Below are 20,017 nucleotides of genomic sequence, written 5' to 3' on the forward strand. Positions count from 1 at the left end.
TCTCACACTCAAACTGTTCCCTCTCAATGCGATCGTCTCCTGTATTGGCTTTTTTATTTATAGAACAACGCAATAGGCCCTAGAATGACAGTGACATTCCAAACTGCTTTGTGATGAACTGTTGCGTGTGGTGGTAGTTCGAGAGGCTTGCATTTAACCCCTGTATCTTTGTGGCGTTCCCCTCTCACCTGTGTGACGTTTTGGTTCAAATCTGGATCAAATACTGGCAAATACTAAAGGGGTGCGCTTCATTTAGCTTCATTTAGCTTTGATTTAGCTTCACGCTCCCATTTCTTCTGTCACCATTGTGATGGGCAAGTTAAATCTAACCAAGTGCACCTCACGTTTTTTTAAAGTTTATGAATCACTGTATGTATTGCTGCTGTGGATTGATGGATAGCATTCCTCTCTTCCTCTATGTATGGATGAAACTTGAAAACTTTCACAGAAACTTTCTTGTGTAACACAGTTAGTAGGAGGTGAGTGTACAATGCAGCACAGAGGAGTACAGCCTTTTTAAGCATTGCCATTGACCTACCTAAAATAACAATGCTGCATGTTACCATCACATTAGATTGTCCTGTATATTATAAACAAAACCGTGTACCTGTCTTATAAAATATAGTCTATTTGACATGTTTTTAGCTAGCATAACTACAGACTACATTATGCAAAGTGCTAACACTGAAATGGAATACAAAGTGGTTTTATCTATTTGCTAAATTAATATTAGTCTCTACACACTATTTCAAAATCAACTAATCAATATTGTTTTGTCCCCAATTCTGAAATGTACTGTAACACCTAACATGGAAACACAACGATGAATAACTCTGTTGAAAATGTATAGTTGCGACTAGGATTGCAAAATTCCACACAATGTTCAATAAATTCCCTGGTTTTCCAGAAATTCTGGTTGAAGGATTTTGTATTTCCTGATTATTGCCTCCTAATTCTGGAAATCTTCCAACCAGGATTTTGGAAAAACAACTGAATTTATTGAAACTTCCTGGAATTTTTGCAACCGTAATCGCTATTGTGGTTTTTATTTTGGTAACCAGGCAAAACTATTGTCATATACTGTATATTATGCAATAATCTCTCTTTCTCCTTCCTTTTCTTCCTCTCATTCTCTCTCTCTCTGTCTCTCTCTATCTGTCTCTGTCTCTCTGTGTGTGTGTTCTCCCTCTCAGGAGCATCAGAAGCTGTGAGTGTGAGTGCTGGAGTGAGTGCTGGAGCGAGTTCAGTCAAAGTGAAAACTCTGTCTGCGTCTGCCAGTGTAACTGGAACCTCGTCTGGGTCCGGGGCACCCAGCAGCAGTACTGGACCTGGAGGTAGCCGAGCCAGCACGGCAGAACCCGTCCTGAGTCTACACTACAGCACTGAGGGAACCACCACCAGTACCATCAAACTGGACTTCACTGACGAGTGGTGAGCATGTGACTCCGACTACACTGCTTAGAAAGCCAGAAGCACAACTTCACACTATTCGAACTTTAGAAGGTGATTTTTACAGACCCAGATTAAGCCTGCTGCTGGACTAAAAGGCACGCTCAATGGAGATTCTTAATGGAGAGCACAATACTGAACATCGAGGGAAACCGACCCTTGATGTTCCCAGATTTTTACTCACCAAATGAATATTCACAAATTGAAATCAAGTGTCTCATCTTGGTGATGTAAGGTTGTTCTTTGAGACCGACTCTTACCCTCTCTCCTTTGCCCACCCCCTGTTCTCTACAGGAGCCGCAGAGCTCCCAATTCCAGGGGCAGCGGAGCCTCCAGTTCTAGGGGCAGCGGAGCCTCCAGTTCCAGGGGCAGAGGAGCCTCCAGTTCCAGGGGCAGCGGAGCCTCCAGTTCCAGGGGCAGCGGAGCCTCCAGTGGAGAGCCCAAACCGTCAGAGGCAGCAGGGGCCGCCCAGACTAGGGAAGGGCCCGTGGCAGAGAGCTCTGCCTCAGAGCAGGGTGAGGACTGGAGTGGCCTAGTGGCCATGATTGTTAGTGTTACTGTCCTCTATGGGATTCCATGTGTAGCACTGATCAGGAAAGTGGCATTAGTTCCAGTAGTTCTGCTGTATTGCCGACACCTAGACAACTGAGCCTCATACTGACCACATCTCTCTTCCTTCCTCTCCCCTCCTTCAATACCAGTGGCTGTGTCAGAGCCCTCCGGCCAGAGCAGGTCTGCTGCTTCCCACACAGACCCAGTGTGTGAGGCTGGGGGTGCCTCCTTCTCCAACACCCAGGGCTCCATGCAGGCCCAGGCCCCAGCACAAGCCTCCTCTGTGGGGGATAGTGTGACTGCCATGCCCCTGGAGAGGAGCCAGGGTGTGGGTGCGGAGGACACCACTGGGGGGTGCAGGAGAGAGGAGCCTGTGGGGGAGGGGGGGCATGGGGGTCCAGGGGGGCAGGGGGTTCCAACGGGACCGGGTGGACAGGGTCAACCCTCCCGTAGCCACCAGGACTCAGACGACAGTGATGACGACCCAATTCTTATCCCCTCTGCGAGGTACAGAGGAGGACAGGGACAGAGGTACGGACTGCAGCACTACAACACACAGAGTATTTTGATATGTTGTTGTTGAGTATCCCATTTAATGTCACATCCTCTGTATATTGCCGTGAGGAAACCTTTTTTCTTGTTCTGTGTGGTCATGTACTGTTAATGATTCTGCTATAAACATAGATCTAATTTCAGAGGATCAGCGGTAGGAGATAGGATGATCAGGTAACGTCTGTGTGTCCACAACTATAATATCTAACCTGCAAGCAGTTGAAGAACTTTAACTTCCAAAACTACAGCTCTCATGACTCCAAGCAACCCCCCCCGAGACTCTAATGTAGTCTACAGGATGTGGTGTTTGTAGTTTTCACCAGCAGGATTAAGCCTTGTGGGTGTGATGGGCACTGTTGTGAAACACTATTTGTGTGAGCATGCATATGCATGTGTGTACCACCACCATTCACTAAGAGGAAAGCTATTAGCTACATTATCCCTGGTAGGTACATAGTGATGTCACGAGGGTAACGGGCAACACCAAAGATGCAACAACCAGTGAATGAATGAAACCCTACAAACCCTGAAGAAAAATGTAGATTATACCCATTGGTTATATAGCCAGCTTAGACTAAGCTTAGTACCTGACCTACTCATTGTTTACTCACAACACAAGAGAGATAAGAGAAGGAGAGAGAGGAGATCGATGTTATCTACAGTGTGAAGTGAAATAAGGACATTGTCTTCTCTACAGTATGTGGAGGGTTGTTGAGGTTGTAGAGGACTAGTGATGGTCAGTTAGCGTGGCATGTGAGTAGTATTTGCAGCTTTGTTGCTGATTATTTTCCCAAGTGCTGTTTTGGTTGCTTCAGCATCATCGAGGGGTGAACCAGCATGACGCTCAGAATTTACTTTCCTCTCTGCAGGTATAGAGTGAAAGATTTTTACTGTCAGTACTGTGTATAACGTGTGCTTGTGTGTGTCACAGACGCTCAGCTGCGGCCCGTATCCAGGAACTGTTTCGTCGGAGGAAGGAGAGGAGAGAGATGGAGGAGAGTGAGACCCAGAATATCAGGAGACCCTCAGTCAAAATGGTCTACAAGGGCCACCGCAACTCCAGGACTATGGTACACTAATCTTCACTTCTCGACTTCGGTTACTTCTGGTCGCTCGTTTCCAGCTGACTCTAGATCAGCTTTCCCCTACGCCAACCCCTACTGAAAACATAATGCGAAGAGCAACAAACTAATCCTGGACCAGATGTAGAGAGGGATCCCAGCTGCTGAGCGAACTATCCTCCCGGTTTAATAGAACTAGATAAAAATATATATACACACCACACACACACACAGTGGCCGTTCTAGCTTGTAAACATAGATGTAATTTCAGAGGATCAGCGGTAGGAGATACAGACGTTACCTGATCAGCCTGTGTCCACAACTATAACATCAAACCTGCAAGCAGTGCTCATTGAAGAACTTTAACTTCCAAAATTACAGCTCCCATGAGTCCAAGCAACCCCCCATGAGACTCTACTGTAGTCTACAGGATGTGGTGTTTGTAGTTTTCACCAGCAGGATTAAGCCTTGTGGGTGTGATGGGCACTGTTGTGAAACACTATTCATGTGAGCATGCATATGCATGTGTGTACCACCACCATCCACTAAGAGGAAAGCTATTAGCTACATTAGTAGTGATGTCACGAGGGTAACGGGCAACACCAAAGATGCAACAACCAGTGAATGAATGAAACCCTACAAACCCTGGAGAAAAATGTAGATTATACCTATTGGTTATATAGCCAGCTTAGACTAAACTTAGTACCTGACATACTAATTGTTTACTCACAACAAGCGAGTGATAAGAGGAGAGAGAGGAGATCGATGGCTCCCTGGGTGAAGTAGCCACCTTTTGCAGACATAACAGCCGAACACACTCGTGGCATTCTTTCTACAATGGAAATCAAATATTGTTTGTAAAGTTCTTCCCAACACTGTTGCAGAAGTTCCCACAAATGTGTTGCACTTGCAGGTTGCTTTGCTTTCACCCTTCTGCCCAGTTCATCCCAAACCAGCTCCATGGGGTTTAAGTCCGGTGACTGTGCTGGCCATTCCGTTATTTGAACCCTACAGTCTTGTTCTTTTCTTCTAAGGTAGTTGTGACATAGCCTGGAGGTAGGTTTTGGGTCATTATCTTGCTGTAGGATGAACCCCTGACCAACTAAGCGTACACCAGAGGGTATTGCATGGCACTTCAAAATGCTGTGGTAGCCATTTTGGTCCAGGCTGCCACTCACTCTGTGCAAGCCGCTGACTCTGGATCCAGCAAAAGAGCCCCAGACCGTCACGCTTCCTCCTCCATGTTTGACAGTTGGTGTCACACACTGAGGAACCATCCTTTAGCCTACTCGATGGCGTACAAAAACCCTGCGTGATGAACCGAAGATTTCAAGTCTTCACTAGTCCACTGGCGGTGCTTCATGTCCCAGACAAGTCTCTCTTTCTTATTTTGCTTTCTTACTGCCACTCGACTTGTCAAACCTGCAGCTCGAAGTATTCTCTTCACAGTTGAAACTGAGACTTGTTTTCTTCAACCAGTGTTAAGCTGTGCTTGAAGTTGTTGTCCTGTGAGCTGCCTATCACGCAAGCTGTTGACTCTCAGAAATGTGTCTTCTGATTCTGTTGTGGCTTTGGGTCTGCCAGACCTCTTCCTGTCAGTTTCCAAGTGCCTTTTGATGGTATAGGAAGCTGTACCGACACCTTGGCTTTCTTTGCAATTTTTCTAAAGAAAAGACCTACGCTTTTAAGGGTTATAATGGTCTGTCTGTCTTCCTTTGTTAATTGCTTTTTTCTTGCCATTATGATAGCAATATACTACTTCCTGCAGTACAATACTGTCTAAATAATGCTTAAGAGTGTGTAGTAACACAGTCTGTTCCGACATTGCTTTTGTACAGACAGAGGGTTTGTGAGCAATCAACAAAAGTTTGGATACCTGTAGGAATTGTTAGCATCTACTTCCAAGGCTTAATTTACTTCCATTGCTGCAGAACAGTTGTAAGTTGTTAACCTCTCTAGGGTAGGGGGCAGTATTTGCACGGCCGGATAAAAAACATACCCGATTTAATCTGGTTATTACTACTGCCCAGAAACTAGAATATGCATATAATTGTTTGATTTGGATAGAAAACACCCTAAAGTTTCTAAAACTGTTTGAATGTTGTCTGTGAGTATAACAGAACTCATATGGCAGGCAAAAACCTGAGAAGATTCCAAACAGGAAGTGCCCTCTCTGACCATTTCTTGGCCTTCTACACTCTCTTTATTGAAAACTGAGGATCTCTGCTGTAACGTAACACTTCCTACGGCTCCCATAGGCTCTCAGAGGGCGCCAGAACATTGAATGATGACTTTGCTGGCCATGGCTGAAAAACAGTAGCGCATTTGGTAAGTGGTCAATCAGAGAACAATGAGACGGGGGCGCACGTGCACGTGAAGAGTCCATTTTAGATTTTTAGTCTTTGAACGAACAGGGTTTCCCGGTCGGAATATTATCGCTTTTTTACGAGAAAAATCTCATAAAAATTGATTTTAAACAGCGGTTGACATGCTTCGAAGTACGGTAATGGAATATTTAGAATTTTTTTGTCACGATACGCGCCGGGCGCGTCACCCTTCGTTACCCTTCGGATAGTGTCTTGAACGCACGAACAAAACAGAGGATATTTGAACATAACTATGCATTATTTTGAACCAAACCAACATTTGTTATTGAAGTAGAAGTCCTGGGAGTGCATTCTGACGAAGAACAGCAAAGGTAATCCAATTTTTCTTATAGTAAATCTGAGTTTGGTGAGTGCCAAACTTGGTGGGTGTCAAAATAGCTAGCCCGTGATGGCGAGCTATCTACTCAGAATATTGCAAAATGTGCTTTTGCCGAAAAGCTATTTTAAAATCGGACATAGCGATTGCATAAAGGAGTTCGTATCTATAATTCTTAAAATAATTATGTTTTTTGTGAACGTTTATTGTGAGTAATTTAGTAAATTCACCGGAAGTTTGCGGTGGGTATGCTAGTTCTGAACGTCACATGCCAATGTAAAAAGCTGGTTTTTGATAAATATGAACTTGATTGAACAAAACATGCATGTATTGTATAACATAATGTCCTAGGAGTGTCATCTGATGAAGATCATCAAAGGTTAGTGCTGCATTTAGCTGTGGTTTGGGTTTATGTGACATTATATGCTAGCTTGAAAAATGGGTGTCTGATTATTTCTGGCTGGGTACTCTGCTGACATAATCTAATGTTTTGCTTTCGTTGTAAAGCCTTTTTGAAATCGGACAGTGTGGTTAGATTAACGAGAGTCTTGTCTTTAAAATGGTGTAAAATAGTCATATGTTTGAGAAATTGAAGTAATAGCATTTCTAAGGAATTTGTAATATCGCGCCATGGGATTCCACTACCCTAGAGAGGTTAACTTCTTGCGGATCAGTGGGACGATACCGTCCCATTTCGACACCTTCCGGTGAAATTGCAGAGCGCCAAATTCAAATTAAATTACTATAAATATTAAACTTTTATGAAATCACAAGTGCAATACATCAAAATAAAGCGTAACTTGTTGTTAATCCAGCCGCCGTGCCAGATTTCAAAAAGGCTTTACGGCGAAAGCAAACCATGCAATTATCTGAGTACAGCGCCCAGCACACAAATGCATAACAAATCATTTTCAACCAGGGAGTTGCGACACAAAAGTCAGAAATAGCGATATAATGTATGCCTTACCTTTGAAGATCTTCTTCTGTTGGCACTCCAAAAGGTCCCAGTTACATTACAAATAGTCCTTTTGTTCGATTAAGTGCTTTATATCCATAAAAACTCAGTTTAGCTGGCGCGCTTCAGTCATTAATCCACTCGATTTCCCTCCTTCAAAATGCATACAAAATGAATCCCAAACGTTACCAATAAACTTATCCAAACAAGTCAATCAACGTTTATAATCAAACAATAGGTACCTTAATATGCAAATAAACGATAAAATTTAAGACGGAGAATCGTTATTGTCTTTACTGGAGATAAACAAAAAGAAGGCGCTCTGTCGGCCATGCGCTTGGAAACACTACAGCCAAAATGGGAGCCACTTAGAAAAACTACAACTTCTCCCTCATTTTTGTTTAACCTCTCTGGGCTATGTGGGACGTGACCGTCCCACTCTATTCAACAGCCAGTGGAACAGCGTGGCGCCAAATACAAAAACCTCACAAATGCAATAATTTCAATTTTTCAAATATACGACTATTTTAGACCATTTTAAAGATAAGACTCTCGTTAATCTAACCACATTGTCCGATTTCAAAAAGGCTTTACAGCGAAAGCAAAACATTAGATTATGTTAGGAGAGTACATAGCCAAAAATAATCACACAGCCATTTTCCAAGCAAGCATATATGTCACAGAAACCCAAAACACAGCTAAATGAAGCACTAACCTTTGATCTTCATCAGATAACATTCCTAGGACATTATGTTATACAATACATGCATGTTTTGTTCAATCAAGTTCATATTTATATCAAAAAACAGCTTTTTACATTGGCGTGTGATGTTCAGAAAATGTATTCCCTCCGAAAACTTCCCATGAATTTACTAAATTACTCACGATAAACGTTCACAAAAAACATAACAATTATTTTAAGAATTATAGATACAGAACTCCTTTATGCAATCGCTATGTCATATTTTAAAATAGCTTTTCGGCAAAAGCACATTTTGCAATATTCTGAGTACATAGCTCAGCCAGCACAGCTAGCCATTTTCACACCCACCAAGTTCGGGCACATTGAACTCAGAATTAGTATTAGAAAAATTGTATTACCTTTGCTGATCTTCGTCAGAATTCACTCCCAGGACTGCTACTTCAACAAGAAATGTTGTTTTTGTTCCAAATAATCCATAGTTATGTCCAAATACCTCCGTTTTGTTCGTGCGTTCAGGTCACTATCCAAAGGGTAACGCGCGAGCGTATTTTGAGACAAAGAAAATTCAAAATGTTCCATTACCGTACTTAGAAGCATGTCAAACACTGTTTTAAAATAAATGTTTATGGTATTTTTCTCATAAAATAGCGATAATATTCCAACCGGACAATAGTGTATTCATTCAAAGAGGAAAATAAAAAACAGCGTGAATGCGCATATCCAATCTTTGTCACCAAGCAGACCACTGAGAAACTGAGCTACTATACTCTGCCCAGAGACAGGAGACGCCTCAATCCGCTTTCTGAAGGCTTTAGAGAGCCAATGGAAGCCTTAGAAAGTGCTACGTAACCCCAGAGATACTGTAGTTTCCATAGAGAATCAAAGGAAGAACTACAAATTCTCAGACGGGCCACTTCCTGCTTGGAATTTTCTCAGGTTTTTGCCTGCCATATGAGTTCTGTTATACTCACAGACACCATTCAAACAGTTTTAGAAACTTCAGAGTGTTTTCTATCCAAATCTACTAATAATATGCATATTCTCGTTTCTGGGCAAGAGTAGTAACCAGTTTAAATCGGTTACGTTTTTTATCCGGCCGTGAAAATACTGCCCCCTAGCCCAGACAGGTTAAACCAGCCTGAAACTCTTTCTAAAGACTGTTGACATCTAGTGGAAGCCCTGGGAACTGCAATTTGGGAGGGTTTCAATGGCTGGCATAAAAATGCCAGCCATTGAAATCAGTGGTAGGCAGAATTTTTTGGGGGGGGATGGTTTGTCCTCGGTGTTTCGCCTGCCATTTCAGTTCTGTTATACTCACAGACATTATTTGAACAGTTTTAGAAACTTTAGAGTGTTTTCTATCCAAATCTACCAATTATATGCATATCCTAGCTTCTGGGCCTGAGTAGCAGGCAGTTTACTTTGGGCATGCTTTTCATCCGGATGTCAAAATACTGCCCGCTATCACAAAGAAGGTAATCCATTACTTGTTCCCTAAAGGCTTTTTTTTTTTTTTTTTAACTCTGAAATGCATGTTATTTTTCAGTTTTTGTTTTTTTGGTAACCAAAACTTTATTTAATTTTATTTTTTATTTATTTTTTACCTCTGGCAGTTTACTGCTTACCTTTGTACCATTTCAGGTTACTCACTGGACTTGGAACTGGGGGTGTTCTAAAACTTTTGACCGGTAACGTAAACTAGCTCACATTTGTACGGAATGGGGTTAGCGTACGTTAGTGTGTATATAATATATAAATACGTTTCAAGATGCTTTGAAAGCATTTATAGTTCCTTTGTCTCCAGTTATTTCTGTGTGCTGTCTGTAGATCAAGGAGTCGTGTTTCTGGGGGAACAACTTTGTGATGAGTGGTTCAGACTGTGGCCACATCTTCATCTGGGACAGACACACGGGCGAACACCTGATGCTGCTGGAGGCCGACAATCACGTAGTCAACTGTCTCCAGCCGCACCCCTATGACCCCAGTGAGTTACTGTACACTCCATACACCTTCAACCACCCCCCTACCCGCTTACAGCCGCACCTCTATGATCCCAGTGAGTTACACTTCTATATCTAGAGCCACACCTACAGTATACACCAACACCTCTGTAACCCCAGTGATTAACACACACCTACCCTAGTCTCACCTCTACACCTCAACCACACCCCAGTGAGCTTCTTAGCTACATTTTCAGCCTTGTATAAAGAGCCAATGATGTCACACCTACCCCTTAATTGTCATACCCTATTGCCAACAGTTTGTCTCCTGTCTGTTCCAGTTCTTGCCTCGTCAGGGATCGACTACGACATTAAGATCTGGTCACCTCTGGAGGCGTCACCGTCCTTTAACAGAGTCCTAGCTGATGAGGTATGTTTGCTAAACGATTGATTCAACGTTAGTGACAGACAGCGGGTAGTCTGGGGTTCACTTCTGTCTCACCAGTTGAGGGGGTTGGATTCCCCACTGTGTGAGACTTCCGCATAGAGTCTCTGGTCCTCGACAAGAGCTCTCACAACAGCTGACTGGAGATGCCTTGCCCCAGGAGACCTACCTATCCCTCCCTGCCCTCCTCCCTGTACCCTCCCTCATCACCCCCTCTCTCTTCTCCCTTTTTTTCTCCCCTCCCTATTACCTTTTCTATTCCCGCTCCCACGTTACCCCTTTCCGTCCTCCCTTACCCTTCAACCTCTCTCACCAGTCCCACTCCCAACTTCCGAGTATGATAGAAATCACATTCTCTTTGATCGTTCTGATTTACTGGTATCATTTGATACTTTTGATTTACTGGTATCATTTGATGCTTCTGATTTACTGGTATCATTTACTTTCTTTTACCTTCCTCTCTATCTCCCTCTTTCCCTTTCACTCTCAGGTGATCACGCGTAATGAGTTGATGCTTGAGGAGACCAGGAACACCATCACAGTCCCCGCCTCCTTCATGCTGCGAATGCTGGCCTCCCTTAATCACATAAGAACGGGTACACACACACTCAGTTACATTTTGATAGTAGTTTTGTGATATTAACTTACTCTTTCGTGAGTTATTTTTATGGTGTTTTGGAAAGGCAGTTGACTAATGAACCAATAGAAAGTGCATGTGGAAGTATTTATGTAGTTCTTGATGTACTTTGGGACCCTTGAGCCTGCTCTGAGTAAGCCTCTTACCACTGTGAGATTTACTGGTTCACCCACTCAATTTCTAGCCTGGTTGAGTGGGTGTGGGTCTCTGTTCAGCTATTACATGCCACACCTTGTACTCTGTAATTCCCACAAAATCCAGCTGTATATTCAATGTTGAGATTAACGAAAGGCCAGTCCCTTTGACAAATGACAGAGTACAAGGAGTGAAATGTTAGACTGGTACCCAGACTACTCAATTACCAGCAACCAGTTATAAAACTTACACTGCAGACCCCACAAGCTGGGTACTGTAGGAAATGGGTTTAGGGTTGCGTTCATCAGGCACAAAATGGAGAAAAAAAACTGACTGAAATAGGGAGGAACTACCTGGACTTGTCAAATAAGAAATGCTGATTTAATTATTTTTTTTCACACACTCACTTTGTTTGTCCTCAGATCGCTTGGAGGGTGACCGCTCAGAAGGTTCTGGACAGGAGAACGAGGATGAGCAGTAGCTGCCCAGACACCATTTTATTTGAAAAAGAAAATACCATTTTTCTTTTGCTCTAAAAAGCACTTGAAGATCTTGAGATTTGTACAAGTATTATGTAGAATATTTCCTTATCTGAGCATTAGGTACATTTTAGCTCTTCTTTTTTAAGATGACTTTCTTACTGGTGTGTCTGTATGAGAACTGCATTTGAGGAAAAAAGTATGTGAATGCAAGCGCAAAGCCAGACATATGCCAGACGTGTGTGTGTGTGTGTGTGTGTGTGTGTGTGTGTGTGTGTGTGTGTGTGTGTGTATGTACGTACGTACGTATACAGTTAAAGTCGCAAGTTTACATACACCTTAGCCAAATGCATTTAAACTCAGTTTTTCACAATTCCTGACATTTAATCCTAGTAAAAATTCCCTGTCTTAGGTCAGTTAGGATCCACACTTTATTTTAAGAATGTGGAATGTCAGAATAATAGTTGAGAGAGTGATTTATTTCAGCTTTTATTTCTTTCATCACATTCCCAGTGGGTCAGAAGTTTACATACACTCAATTAGTATTTGGTAGCATTGCCTTTAAATTGTTTAACTTGGGTCAAACGTTTCGGGTAGCCTTCCACAAGCTTTCCACAATAAGTTGGGTGAATTTTGGCCCATTCCTCCTGACAGAGCTGGTGTAAGTGAGTCAGGTTTGTAGGCCTCCTTGCTCGCACACGCTTTTTCAGTTCTGCCAACACATTTTCTATAGGATTGAGGTCAGGACTTTGTGATGACCACTCCAATACCTTGACTTTGTTGTCCTTAAGCCATTTTGCCACAACTTTGGAAGTATGCTTGTGGTCATTGTCCATTTGGAAGACCCATTTGTGACCAAGCTTGACTAATCCTAATCCTGACTGATGTCTTGAGATGTTGCTTCAATATATCCACATACTTTTCCTGCCTCATGATGCCATCTATTTTGTGAAGTGCACCAGTCCTTCCTGCAGCAAAGTACCCCCACAACATGATGCTGCCACCCCCTGCTTCACAGTTGGGATGGTGTTCTTCGGCTTGCAAGCCTCCCCCTTTTTCCTCTGAACATAACGATGGTCATTATGGCCAAAGAGTTCTATTTTTGTTTCATCAGACCAGAGGACATTTCTCCAAAAAGTACGATCTTTGTCCCCATGTGCAGTTGCAAACCCGTAGTCTGGCTTTTTTATGGCGGTTTTGGAGCAGTGGCTTCTTCCTTGGTGAGCGGCCTTTCAGGTTATGTCGATATAGGACTCGTTTTACTGTGGATATAGATACTTTTGTACTCGTTTCCTCCAGCATCTTCACAAGGTCATTTGCTGTTCTGGGATTTATTTGCACTTTTCACACCAAAGTATGTTCATCTCTAGGACACAGAACGCGTCACCTTCCTGAGCGGTATGACGGCTGCGTGGTCCCATTGTGTTTATACTTGCCTAGTATTGTTTGTACAGATGAACGTGGTACCTTCAGGCATTTGGAAATTGCTCCAAAGGATGAACCAAACTTGTGGAGGTCTACAATATTTTTCTGAGGTCTTGGCTGATTTCTTTTGATTTTCCCAAGCAAAGAGGCACTGAGTTTGAAGGTAGGCCTTGAAACACATCCACAGGTACACCTCCAATTGAATCAAAGGATGTCAATCAGCCTATCAGAAGCTTCTAAAGCCATGACATAATTTTCTGTAATTTTCCAAGCTGTTTAAAGGCACAGTCAACTTAGTGTATGTATACTTCTGACTTACTGGAATTGTGACAGATTATTTCACTGTGTCTGTAAACAATTGTTGGAAAAATGACTTGTCATGCACAAAGTAGAAGTCCTAACCGACTTGCCAAAACTATAGTTTGTTAACAAGAAATTTGTGGTGGTTGAAAAACGAGTTTTAATGACTCCAACCTAAGTGTATGTAAACTTCCGACTTCAACTGTATATACGTGTATGTATATATATGTGTGTGTGTGTGTGAATATTATTTTGATGACTTGTGCGTGAGGACGTTTAAAAGTGCAATATTATTTTTGTCAGGAGCAGATGAGCTTTGATCAGTGTTAAGGTGTGATTTCTTGTTTGTAGCGTAAGGCTGAGAACTCAAATGTTTATACTGTACTTGCAGTTATGCATGTAAACATAATTATGCTTTAAGTAAACCATTTTGTTGTTGAAAAGGTAGTTCCTCTTTTTGCTTGGTCTGTAAGTATGTCTCAAAGGTGTACGTAGTTCTTGTGATGACAATCATTACACAAGACGTAACTCTCATCTCGGCACTGTTGAAGGATCCATCCAACAGTTTAGGAATCCTGAATGTCGCCCAAGTCACAGGACAGATGGCTTGTTTTGGTAGCTGTTGGCTGAAGCATTAACGCAGTATGGCCCCTGTTTACTCTATAATGCGACCCTTCCTTCTATACACTCACACATACTGACACGCATGTCTCTACCATGGCATTCTAAGACATTTAATTGGTTGCGGAGGATTGCAAGACATGGACATGATTCAACTGAATTTGGGAGGCATGTCAAACATTGTTTACCAGCAAACTAAAACACAGAAGGCTTCTGGTGTGTATAACAAAAAACTTTAATACAACAGTAAAAAAAAGTCAGTGGAAATTGAAAGTTGACAATACCTCACATTCTGGAGTATTGCTTTGCTCTTACAATGTAGTACCATACTCGGGCAGTGACACACAGACAAACACAGATATAACTCTGTTTGGAAGTAAACCATACTAATACACACCCACATTAGCTAACAGGATCCACAGTTATTCTCTCAGGGTGAGAACTGGTGCTCTGATAAAGTGATTAAGAATGTATAACGTGTTCGATATGTGATAACCACAGGGTTTGAATACGGGACGGTAACCATAGCCTGGTCTCTGATCAGTATGTGCTTGAAAGCACACAGAGAAGTTAACTAAAGCAGCACTTTCAGATTTTGGATCAGGCTAGGTGTACCTCTGCAGGGATGTAGAGAGCCCGAAATGTGTATTTGTATTTATTACCTATTATCTGTTGCCAAGGCAGCAGCTTCTCTTCCTGGGGTCTAGCAAAATTAAGGCAGTTTATACCATTTAAAAAAAATTATAATACATTCACAGATTTCACAACACACTGTGATCGTGTGTGTCCGTCTATGTTTGTCTTGCTTCACTGTCCTCGCTGTTCCATAAGGTGTATTTTTATATTGTTTTTCAATTTAATTTTACTGCTTGCATCAGTTTCTTAATGTGGAATAGAGTTCCATGTAGTCATGGCTCTAATGTTGTACTGTGCGCCTCCCATAGTGTGTTCTGGACTTGGGGACTGTGAAGAGACCTATGGTGGCATGTCTTGTGGGGTATGCATGGGTGTTCAAGCTGTGCTCCAGTAGTTCAAACAGACAGCTCAGTGTATTCAACATGTCAATACCAAGGGAAACCATGTATGAAATGTATGGGTAAGAGTGTCTGCTAAAAAGGAGTAAAATGTAAAAAGAAAGAAATGTAGTGAATTCAGCATGAAATGCTCACTACAAGGCAGTGTTGCTGATGAAATGATGCAAGAGCACCCCCTAGTGGAGAAAAAGCTTACAGCACCTGGTATTCCCAGGCGGTCTCCCATCCAAGTACTAACCAGGCCCGACCCTGCTTAGCTTCCGAGATCAGACGAGATCGGGCGTATTCAGGCTGGTATGGCCGTAAGCCGTCAGACTAACTCATGGTACAGCATATAAAGTCAAAGTGAGTGTGATAAACAGACATCGCGTTTTCACCAATTACATAAGCAGCTTGAACTTTGGCTCACTCAAAAACTGCAACTAATTACATATACTGTAGCCATCACTTTTTAGCACACATAGTTGGATGAAACACAAACTAACCTTGCTAACATTTCAAAGCAAGGGCATATTTTACACACAGCCTTGTGGGAAAAAACGGACAAATACAATCAATTCGGACAAATACATCATTAGCAACACTTTCCCATGCAGCTATCCTACTAGCCAGAATAAATACACAAAAGTTATGAATGTACAAAACCTATTACATTGCTCTGTGCTAAGGAGGAGCGCATGTAAGGACAATTTCATATTGTAAGCGCATGGGGCGCGCGTATGACACATCATGACGGGTAGGGGTCCAGAGCGGCTTCCCAACTATCTCTTGATTGAAGTACCAGTGTGGCATAAATACCATGCTGCATTTCGCAACATGATGTTTCCACAAAATGCCAACCATGTTTTGCTACAAACAGATGTTTCCCACCTTTTGATTAACCTGTTGGGGGTAGGGGGCAGTATTTGCACGGCCGGATAAAAAACGTACCCGATTCAATCTGGTTATTACTTCTGCCCAGAAACTAGAATATGCATATAATTATTGGCTTTGGATAGAAAACACCCTAAAATTTCTAAAACTGTTTGAATGGTGTCTGTGAGTATATAACAGAACTCATATGGCAGGCAAAAACCTGAGAAGATTCCTTACAGGAAGTGGCCTGTCTGACAATTTCTTGGGCTTCTTCACTCTCTTTATTGAAAACTGAGGATCTCTGCTGTAACGTGACACTTCCTACGGCTCCCATAGGCTCTCAGAAGGCGGGAAAAAGCTGAATGATGTCTTTGATGAATGATGTCCCTGCCTGAAAAACATTAGCGCCTTTGGTAAGTGGTTGATCACAGTATAATGAGACTGAGGCGCGTGCACGAGGCGACCCCATGTTTTTATTTTCTCTGTCTTTGAACTAAAACAGGGTTTCCCTGGTTGGAATATTATCGCTTTTTTTACGAGAAAAATGGAATAAAAATTGATTTTAAACAGCTTCGAAGTACGGTAATGGAATATTTAGATTTTTTTTGTCACGAAACGCGTCGGGCGCGTCACCCTTCGGATAGTGTCTTGAACGCACGAACAAAACAGAGGATATTTGAACATAACTATGGATTATTTTGAACCAAACCAACATTTGTTATTGAAGTAGAAGTCCTGGGAGTGCATTCTTACGAAGAACAGCAAAGGTAATCAAATTTTTCTTATAGTAAATCTGACTTTGGTGAGGGCTAAACTTGGTGGGTGTCTAAATAGCTAGCCCGTGATGGCTGGGCTATCTACTCAGAATATTGCAAAATGTGCTTTCACCGAAAAGCTATTGTAAAATCGGACATAGCGATTGCATAAAGGAGTACTGTATCTATAATTCTTAAAATAATTGTTCTGTTTTTTGTGAACGTTTATCGTGAGTAATTTAGTAAATTCACCGGAAGTTTTTGCGGTGGGTATGCTAGTTCTGAACGTCACATGCTAATGTAAAAAGCTGTTTTTTGATATATGAACTTGATTGAACAAAACATGCATGTATAACATAATGTCCTAGGATTGTCATCTGATGAAGATCATCAAAGGTTAGTGCTGCATTTAGCTGTGGTTTGAGTTTATGTGACATTATATGCTAGCTTGAAAAATGGGTGTCTGATTATTTCTGGCTGGGTACTCTGCTGACATAATGTAATGTTTTGCTTTCGTTGTAAAGCCTTTTTGAAATCGGACAGTGTGGTTAGATGAACGAGAGTCTTGTCTTTAAAATGGTGTAAAATAGTGATATGTTTGAAAAATTGAAGTAATAGCATTTCTAAGGTATTTGAATAAGGCGCCACGGGATTCCACTGGCTGTTGAGTAGGTGGGACGATTTCGTCCCACCTACCCTAGAGAGGCTAAGCGTAATTTCACAATTGATTTCAAAGATGTCCACAAGCACGGTCAGTTGACTCACATCATCCTGACGCCTGTCGGCAAGCCACAGTTCTATCATTAAACAAGAAATCAGGGGAGAGCGCGAACGCAGTCCCCCACTACCATAAATTATGCAATCGAGATTTCCACATTTGAGAAATTCGCAGGGGTCAGCACAGCCGGAGTGCAATGGCTGAGCCTCGCCCTGGGTGAACCGCCTTCTTGATCACGGTATCTCCCTTGCCAGGTAAGTATGATTTATAAATATTGGTGGAGGGCAACTCTTTCCAATGCCAACATTTTTGGCTGACGGTAACTACTTTGTGTTCTGATAATATCACGTCACATCGACCGGCGTTAAATGCCGTTTAGGAATGCACTTGCAGACAGAGTGGTGAAAAAGTAGTTTATTTTGTTTACCAGATTATATCAGTGAACCACTACATTCCCATCATGCAACACTGTAGAAAAAATCCCCAATTACTTTTTAATATCTTATTAACCTGTCTGATATCACAAATGTATGCGATATGACGAAATACAATCACGTTCAGACACACACACACACACACACAGAGAGAGAGAGACAAATGCATGAAACCAATTGATTTATTATCAATAACATCTCACATTCTTTTGTGCTTTTGATTTACTCCATAAAAGAAGGGTTCTAATTCCACCATGGAAAACACAGGGCCACCAGACACCAGTCCAGTTCCAGTCAGCAGCATTATTTCCTTTGATGATTTGAACAGGGCGAGGGAGCACAAAGCACACACAAGCTGCATTCAGTAACAATATTGTTATTTGTCTTCTAAATAAAGGAAGTATGTATGCTCCCTGACAACACAAAGAACTTTGATCGTATTAAACGGGCAGGGGAGGCTAACCCATAGAAGCTGCATTTAGTATGGGGGGAAAAAATGTATGAAATGTATGGATAAGAGTGTCTGCTAAAAAGGAGTAAAATGTAAAAAGAAAGAAATGTAGTGAATTCAGCATGAAATGCTCACTACAAGGCAGTGTTGCTGATGAAATGATGCAAGAGCACCCCCTAGTGGAGAAAAAGCTTACAGCACCTGGTATTCCCAGGCGGTCTCCCATCCAAGTACTAACCAGGCCCGACCCTGCTTAGCTTCCGAGATCAGACGAGATCGGGCGTATTCAGGCTGGTATGGCCGTAAGCCGTCAGACTAACTCATGGTACAGCATATAAAGTCAAAGTGAGTGTGATAAACAGACATCGCGTTTTCACCAATTACATAAGCAGCTTGAACTTTGGCTCACTCAAAAACTGCAACTAATTACATATACTGTAGCCATCACTTTTTAGCACACATAGTTGGATGAAACACAAACTAACCTTGCTAACATTTCAAAGCAATGGCATATTTTACACACAGCCTTGTGGGAAAAAACGGACAAATACAATCAATTCGGACAAATACATCATTAGCAACACTTTCCCATGCAGCTATCCTACTAGCCAGAATAAATACACAAAAGTTATGAATGTACAAAACCTATTACATTGCTCTGTGCTAAGGAGGAGCGCATGTAAGGACAATTTCATATTGTAAGCGCATGGGGCGCGCGTATGACACATCATGACGGGTAGGGATCCAGAGCGGCTTCCCAACTATCACTTGATTGAAGTACCAGTGTGGCATAAATACCATGCTGCATTTCGCAACATGATGTTTCCACAAAATGCCAACCATGTTTTGCTACAAACAGATGTTTCCCACCTTTTGATTAACCTGTTGGGGGTAGGGGGCAGTATTTGCACGGCCGGATAAAAAACGTACCCGATTCAATCTGGTTATTACTTCTGCCCAGAAACTAGAATATGCATATAATTATTGGCTTTGGATAGAAAACACCCTAAAATTTCTAAAACTGTTTGAATGGTGTCTGTGAGTATATAACAGAACTCATATGGCAGGCAAAAACCTGAGAAGATTCCTTACAGGAAGTGGCCTGTCTGACAATTTCTTGGGCTTCTTCACTCTCTTTATTGAAAACTGAGGATCTCTGCTGTAACGTGACACTTCCTACGGCTCCCATAGGCTCTCAGAAGGCGGGAAAAAGCTGAATGATGTCTTTGATGAATGATGTCCCTGCCTGAAAAACATTAGCGCCTTTGGTAAGTGGTTGATCACAGTATAATGAGACTGAGGCGCGTGCACGAGGCGACCCCATGTTTTTATTTTCTCTGTCTTTGAACTAAAACAGGGTTTCCCTGGTTGGAATATTATCGCTTTTTTTACGAGAAAAATGGCATAAAAATTGATTTTAAACAGCTTCGAAGTACGGTAATGGAATATTTAGATTTTTTTTGTCACGAAACGCGTCGGGCGCGTCACCCTTCGGATAGTGTCTTGAACGCACGAACAAAACAGAGGATATTTGAACATAACTATGGATTATTTTGAACCAAACCAACATTTGTTATTGAAGTAGAAGTCCTGGGAGTGCATTCTTACGAAGAACAGCAAAGGTAATCAAATTTTTCTTATAGTAAATCTGACTTTGGTGAGGGCTAAACTTGGTGGGTGTCTAAATAGCTAGCCCGTGATGGCTGGGCTATCTACTCAGAATATTGCAAAATGTGCTTTCACCGAAAAGCTATTGTAAAATCGGACATAGCGATTGCATAAAGGAGTACTGTATCTATAATTCTTAAAATAA

The 20,017-nt window shown here is 42.0% G+C and overlaps 1 protein-coding gene and 3 non-coding genes across 8 annotated transcripts in view; 1 reads left to right on the plus strand and 3 right to left on the minus strand.

The window, feature by feature from the left end:
• The window catches only part of LOC115161295 (DDB1- and CUL4-associated factor 6), a 67,240-nt gene extending 55,430 nt beyond the window's left edge, over window positions 1–11,810 (plus strand). For 3 of the 5 annotated variants that reach the window (XM_029712153.1, XM_029712156.1, XM_029712157.1), the window contains 9 exons: window positions 1,194–1,431; window positions 1,744–1,964; window positions 2,151–2,532; window positions 2,686–2,727; window positions 3,485–3,623; window positions 9,803–9,959; window positions 10,257–10,345; window positions 10,851–10,956; window positions 11,555–11,810. In XM_029712153.1, the coding sequence (XP_029568013.1) occupies window positions 1,194–1,431; window positions 1,744–1,964; window positions 2,151–2,532; window positions 2,686–2,727; window positions 3,485–3,623; window positions 9,803–9,959; window positions 10,257–10,345; window positions 10,851–10,956; window positions 11,555–11,613 (1,433 nt within the window). In that variant the 3' untranslated portion in view covers window positions 11,614–11,810. The remainder of the gene's footprint in view (window positions 1–1,193; window positions 1,432–1,743; window positions 1,965–2,150; window positions 2,533–2,685; window positions 2,728–3,484; window positions 3,624–9,802; window positions 9,960–10,256; window positions 10,346–10,850; window positions 10,957–11,554) is intronic. The other 2 variants (XM_029712154.1, XM_029712155.1) reach the window with 2 other exon arrangements.
• A 3,370-nt stretch (window positions 11,811–15,180) lies between these two features.
• On the minus strand, window positions 15,181–15,299 carry LOC115161542 (5S ribosomal RNA). The gene has a single exon (XR_003869286.1). It is a non-coding gene; the product is annotated as a 5S ribosomal RNA (ribosomal RNA).
• Window positions 15,300–17,417: 2,118 nt separating this feature from the next.
• Window positions 17,418–17,581, minus strand: LOC115161707 (U1 spliceosomal RNA). The gene has a single exon (XR_003869397.1). It is a non-coding gene; the product is annotated as a U1 spliceosomal RNA (small nuclear RNA).
• Window positions 17,582–18,393: 812 nt separating this feature from the next.
• LOC115161654 (5S ribosomal RNA) lies at window positions 18,394–18,512 on the minus strand. Its single transcript, XR_003869351.1, has one exon. It is a non-coding gene; the product is annotated as a 5S ribosomal RNA (ribosomal RNA).
• Between the last annotated feature and the right edge of the window lie 1,505 nt (window positions 18,513–20,017).

The sequence above is a fragment of the Salmo trutta genome, chromosome 24 (assembly GCF_901001165.1).
Source record: "Salmo trutta chromosome 24, fSalTru1.1, whole genome shotgun sequence".
NCBI lineage: Eukaryota > Metazoa > Chordata > Actinopteri > Salmoniformes > Salmonidae > Salmo > Salmo trutta.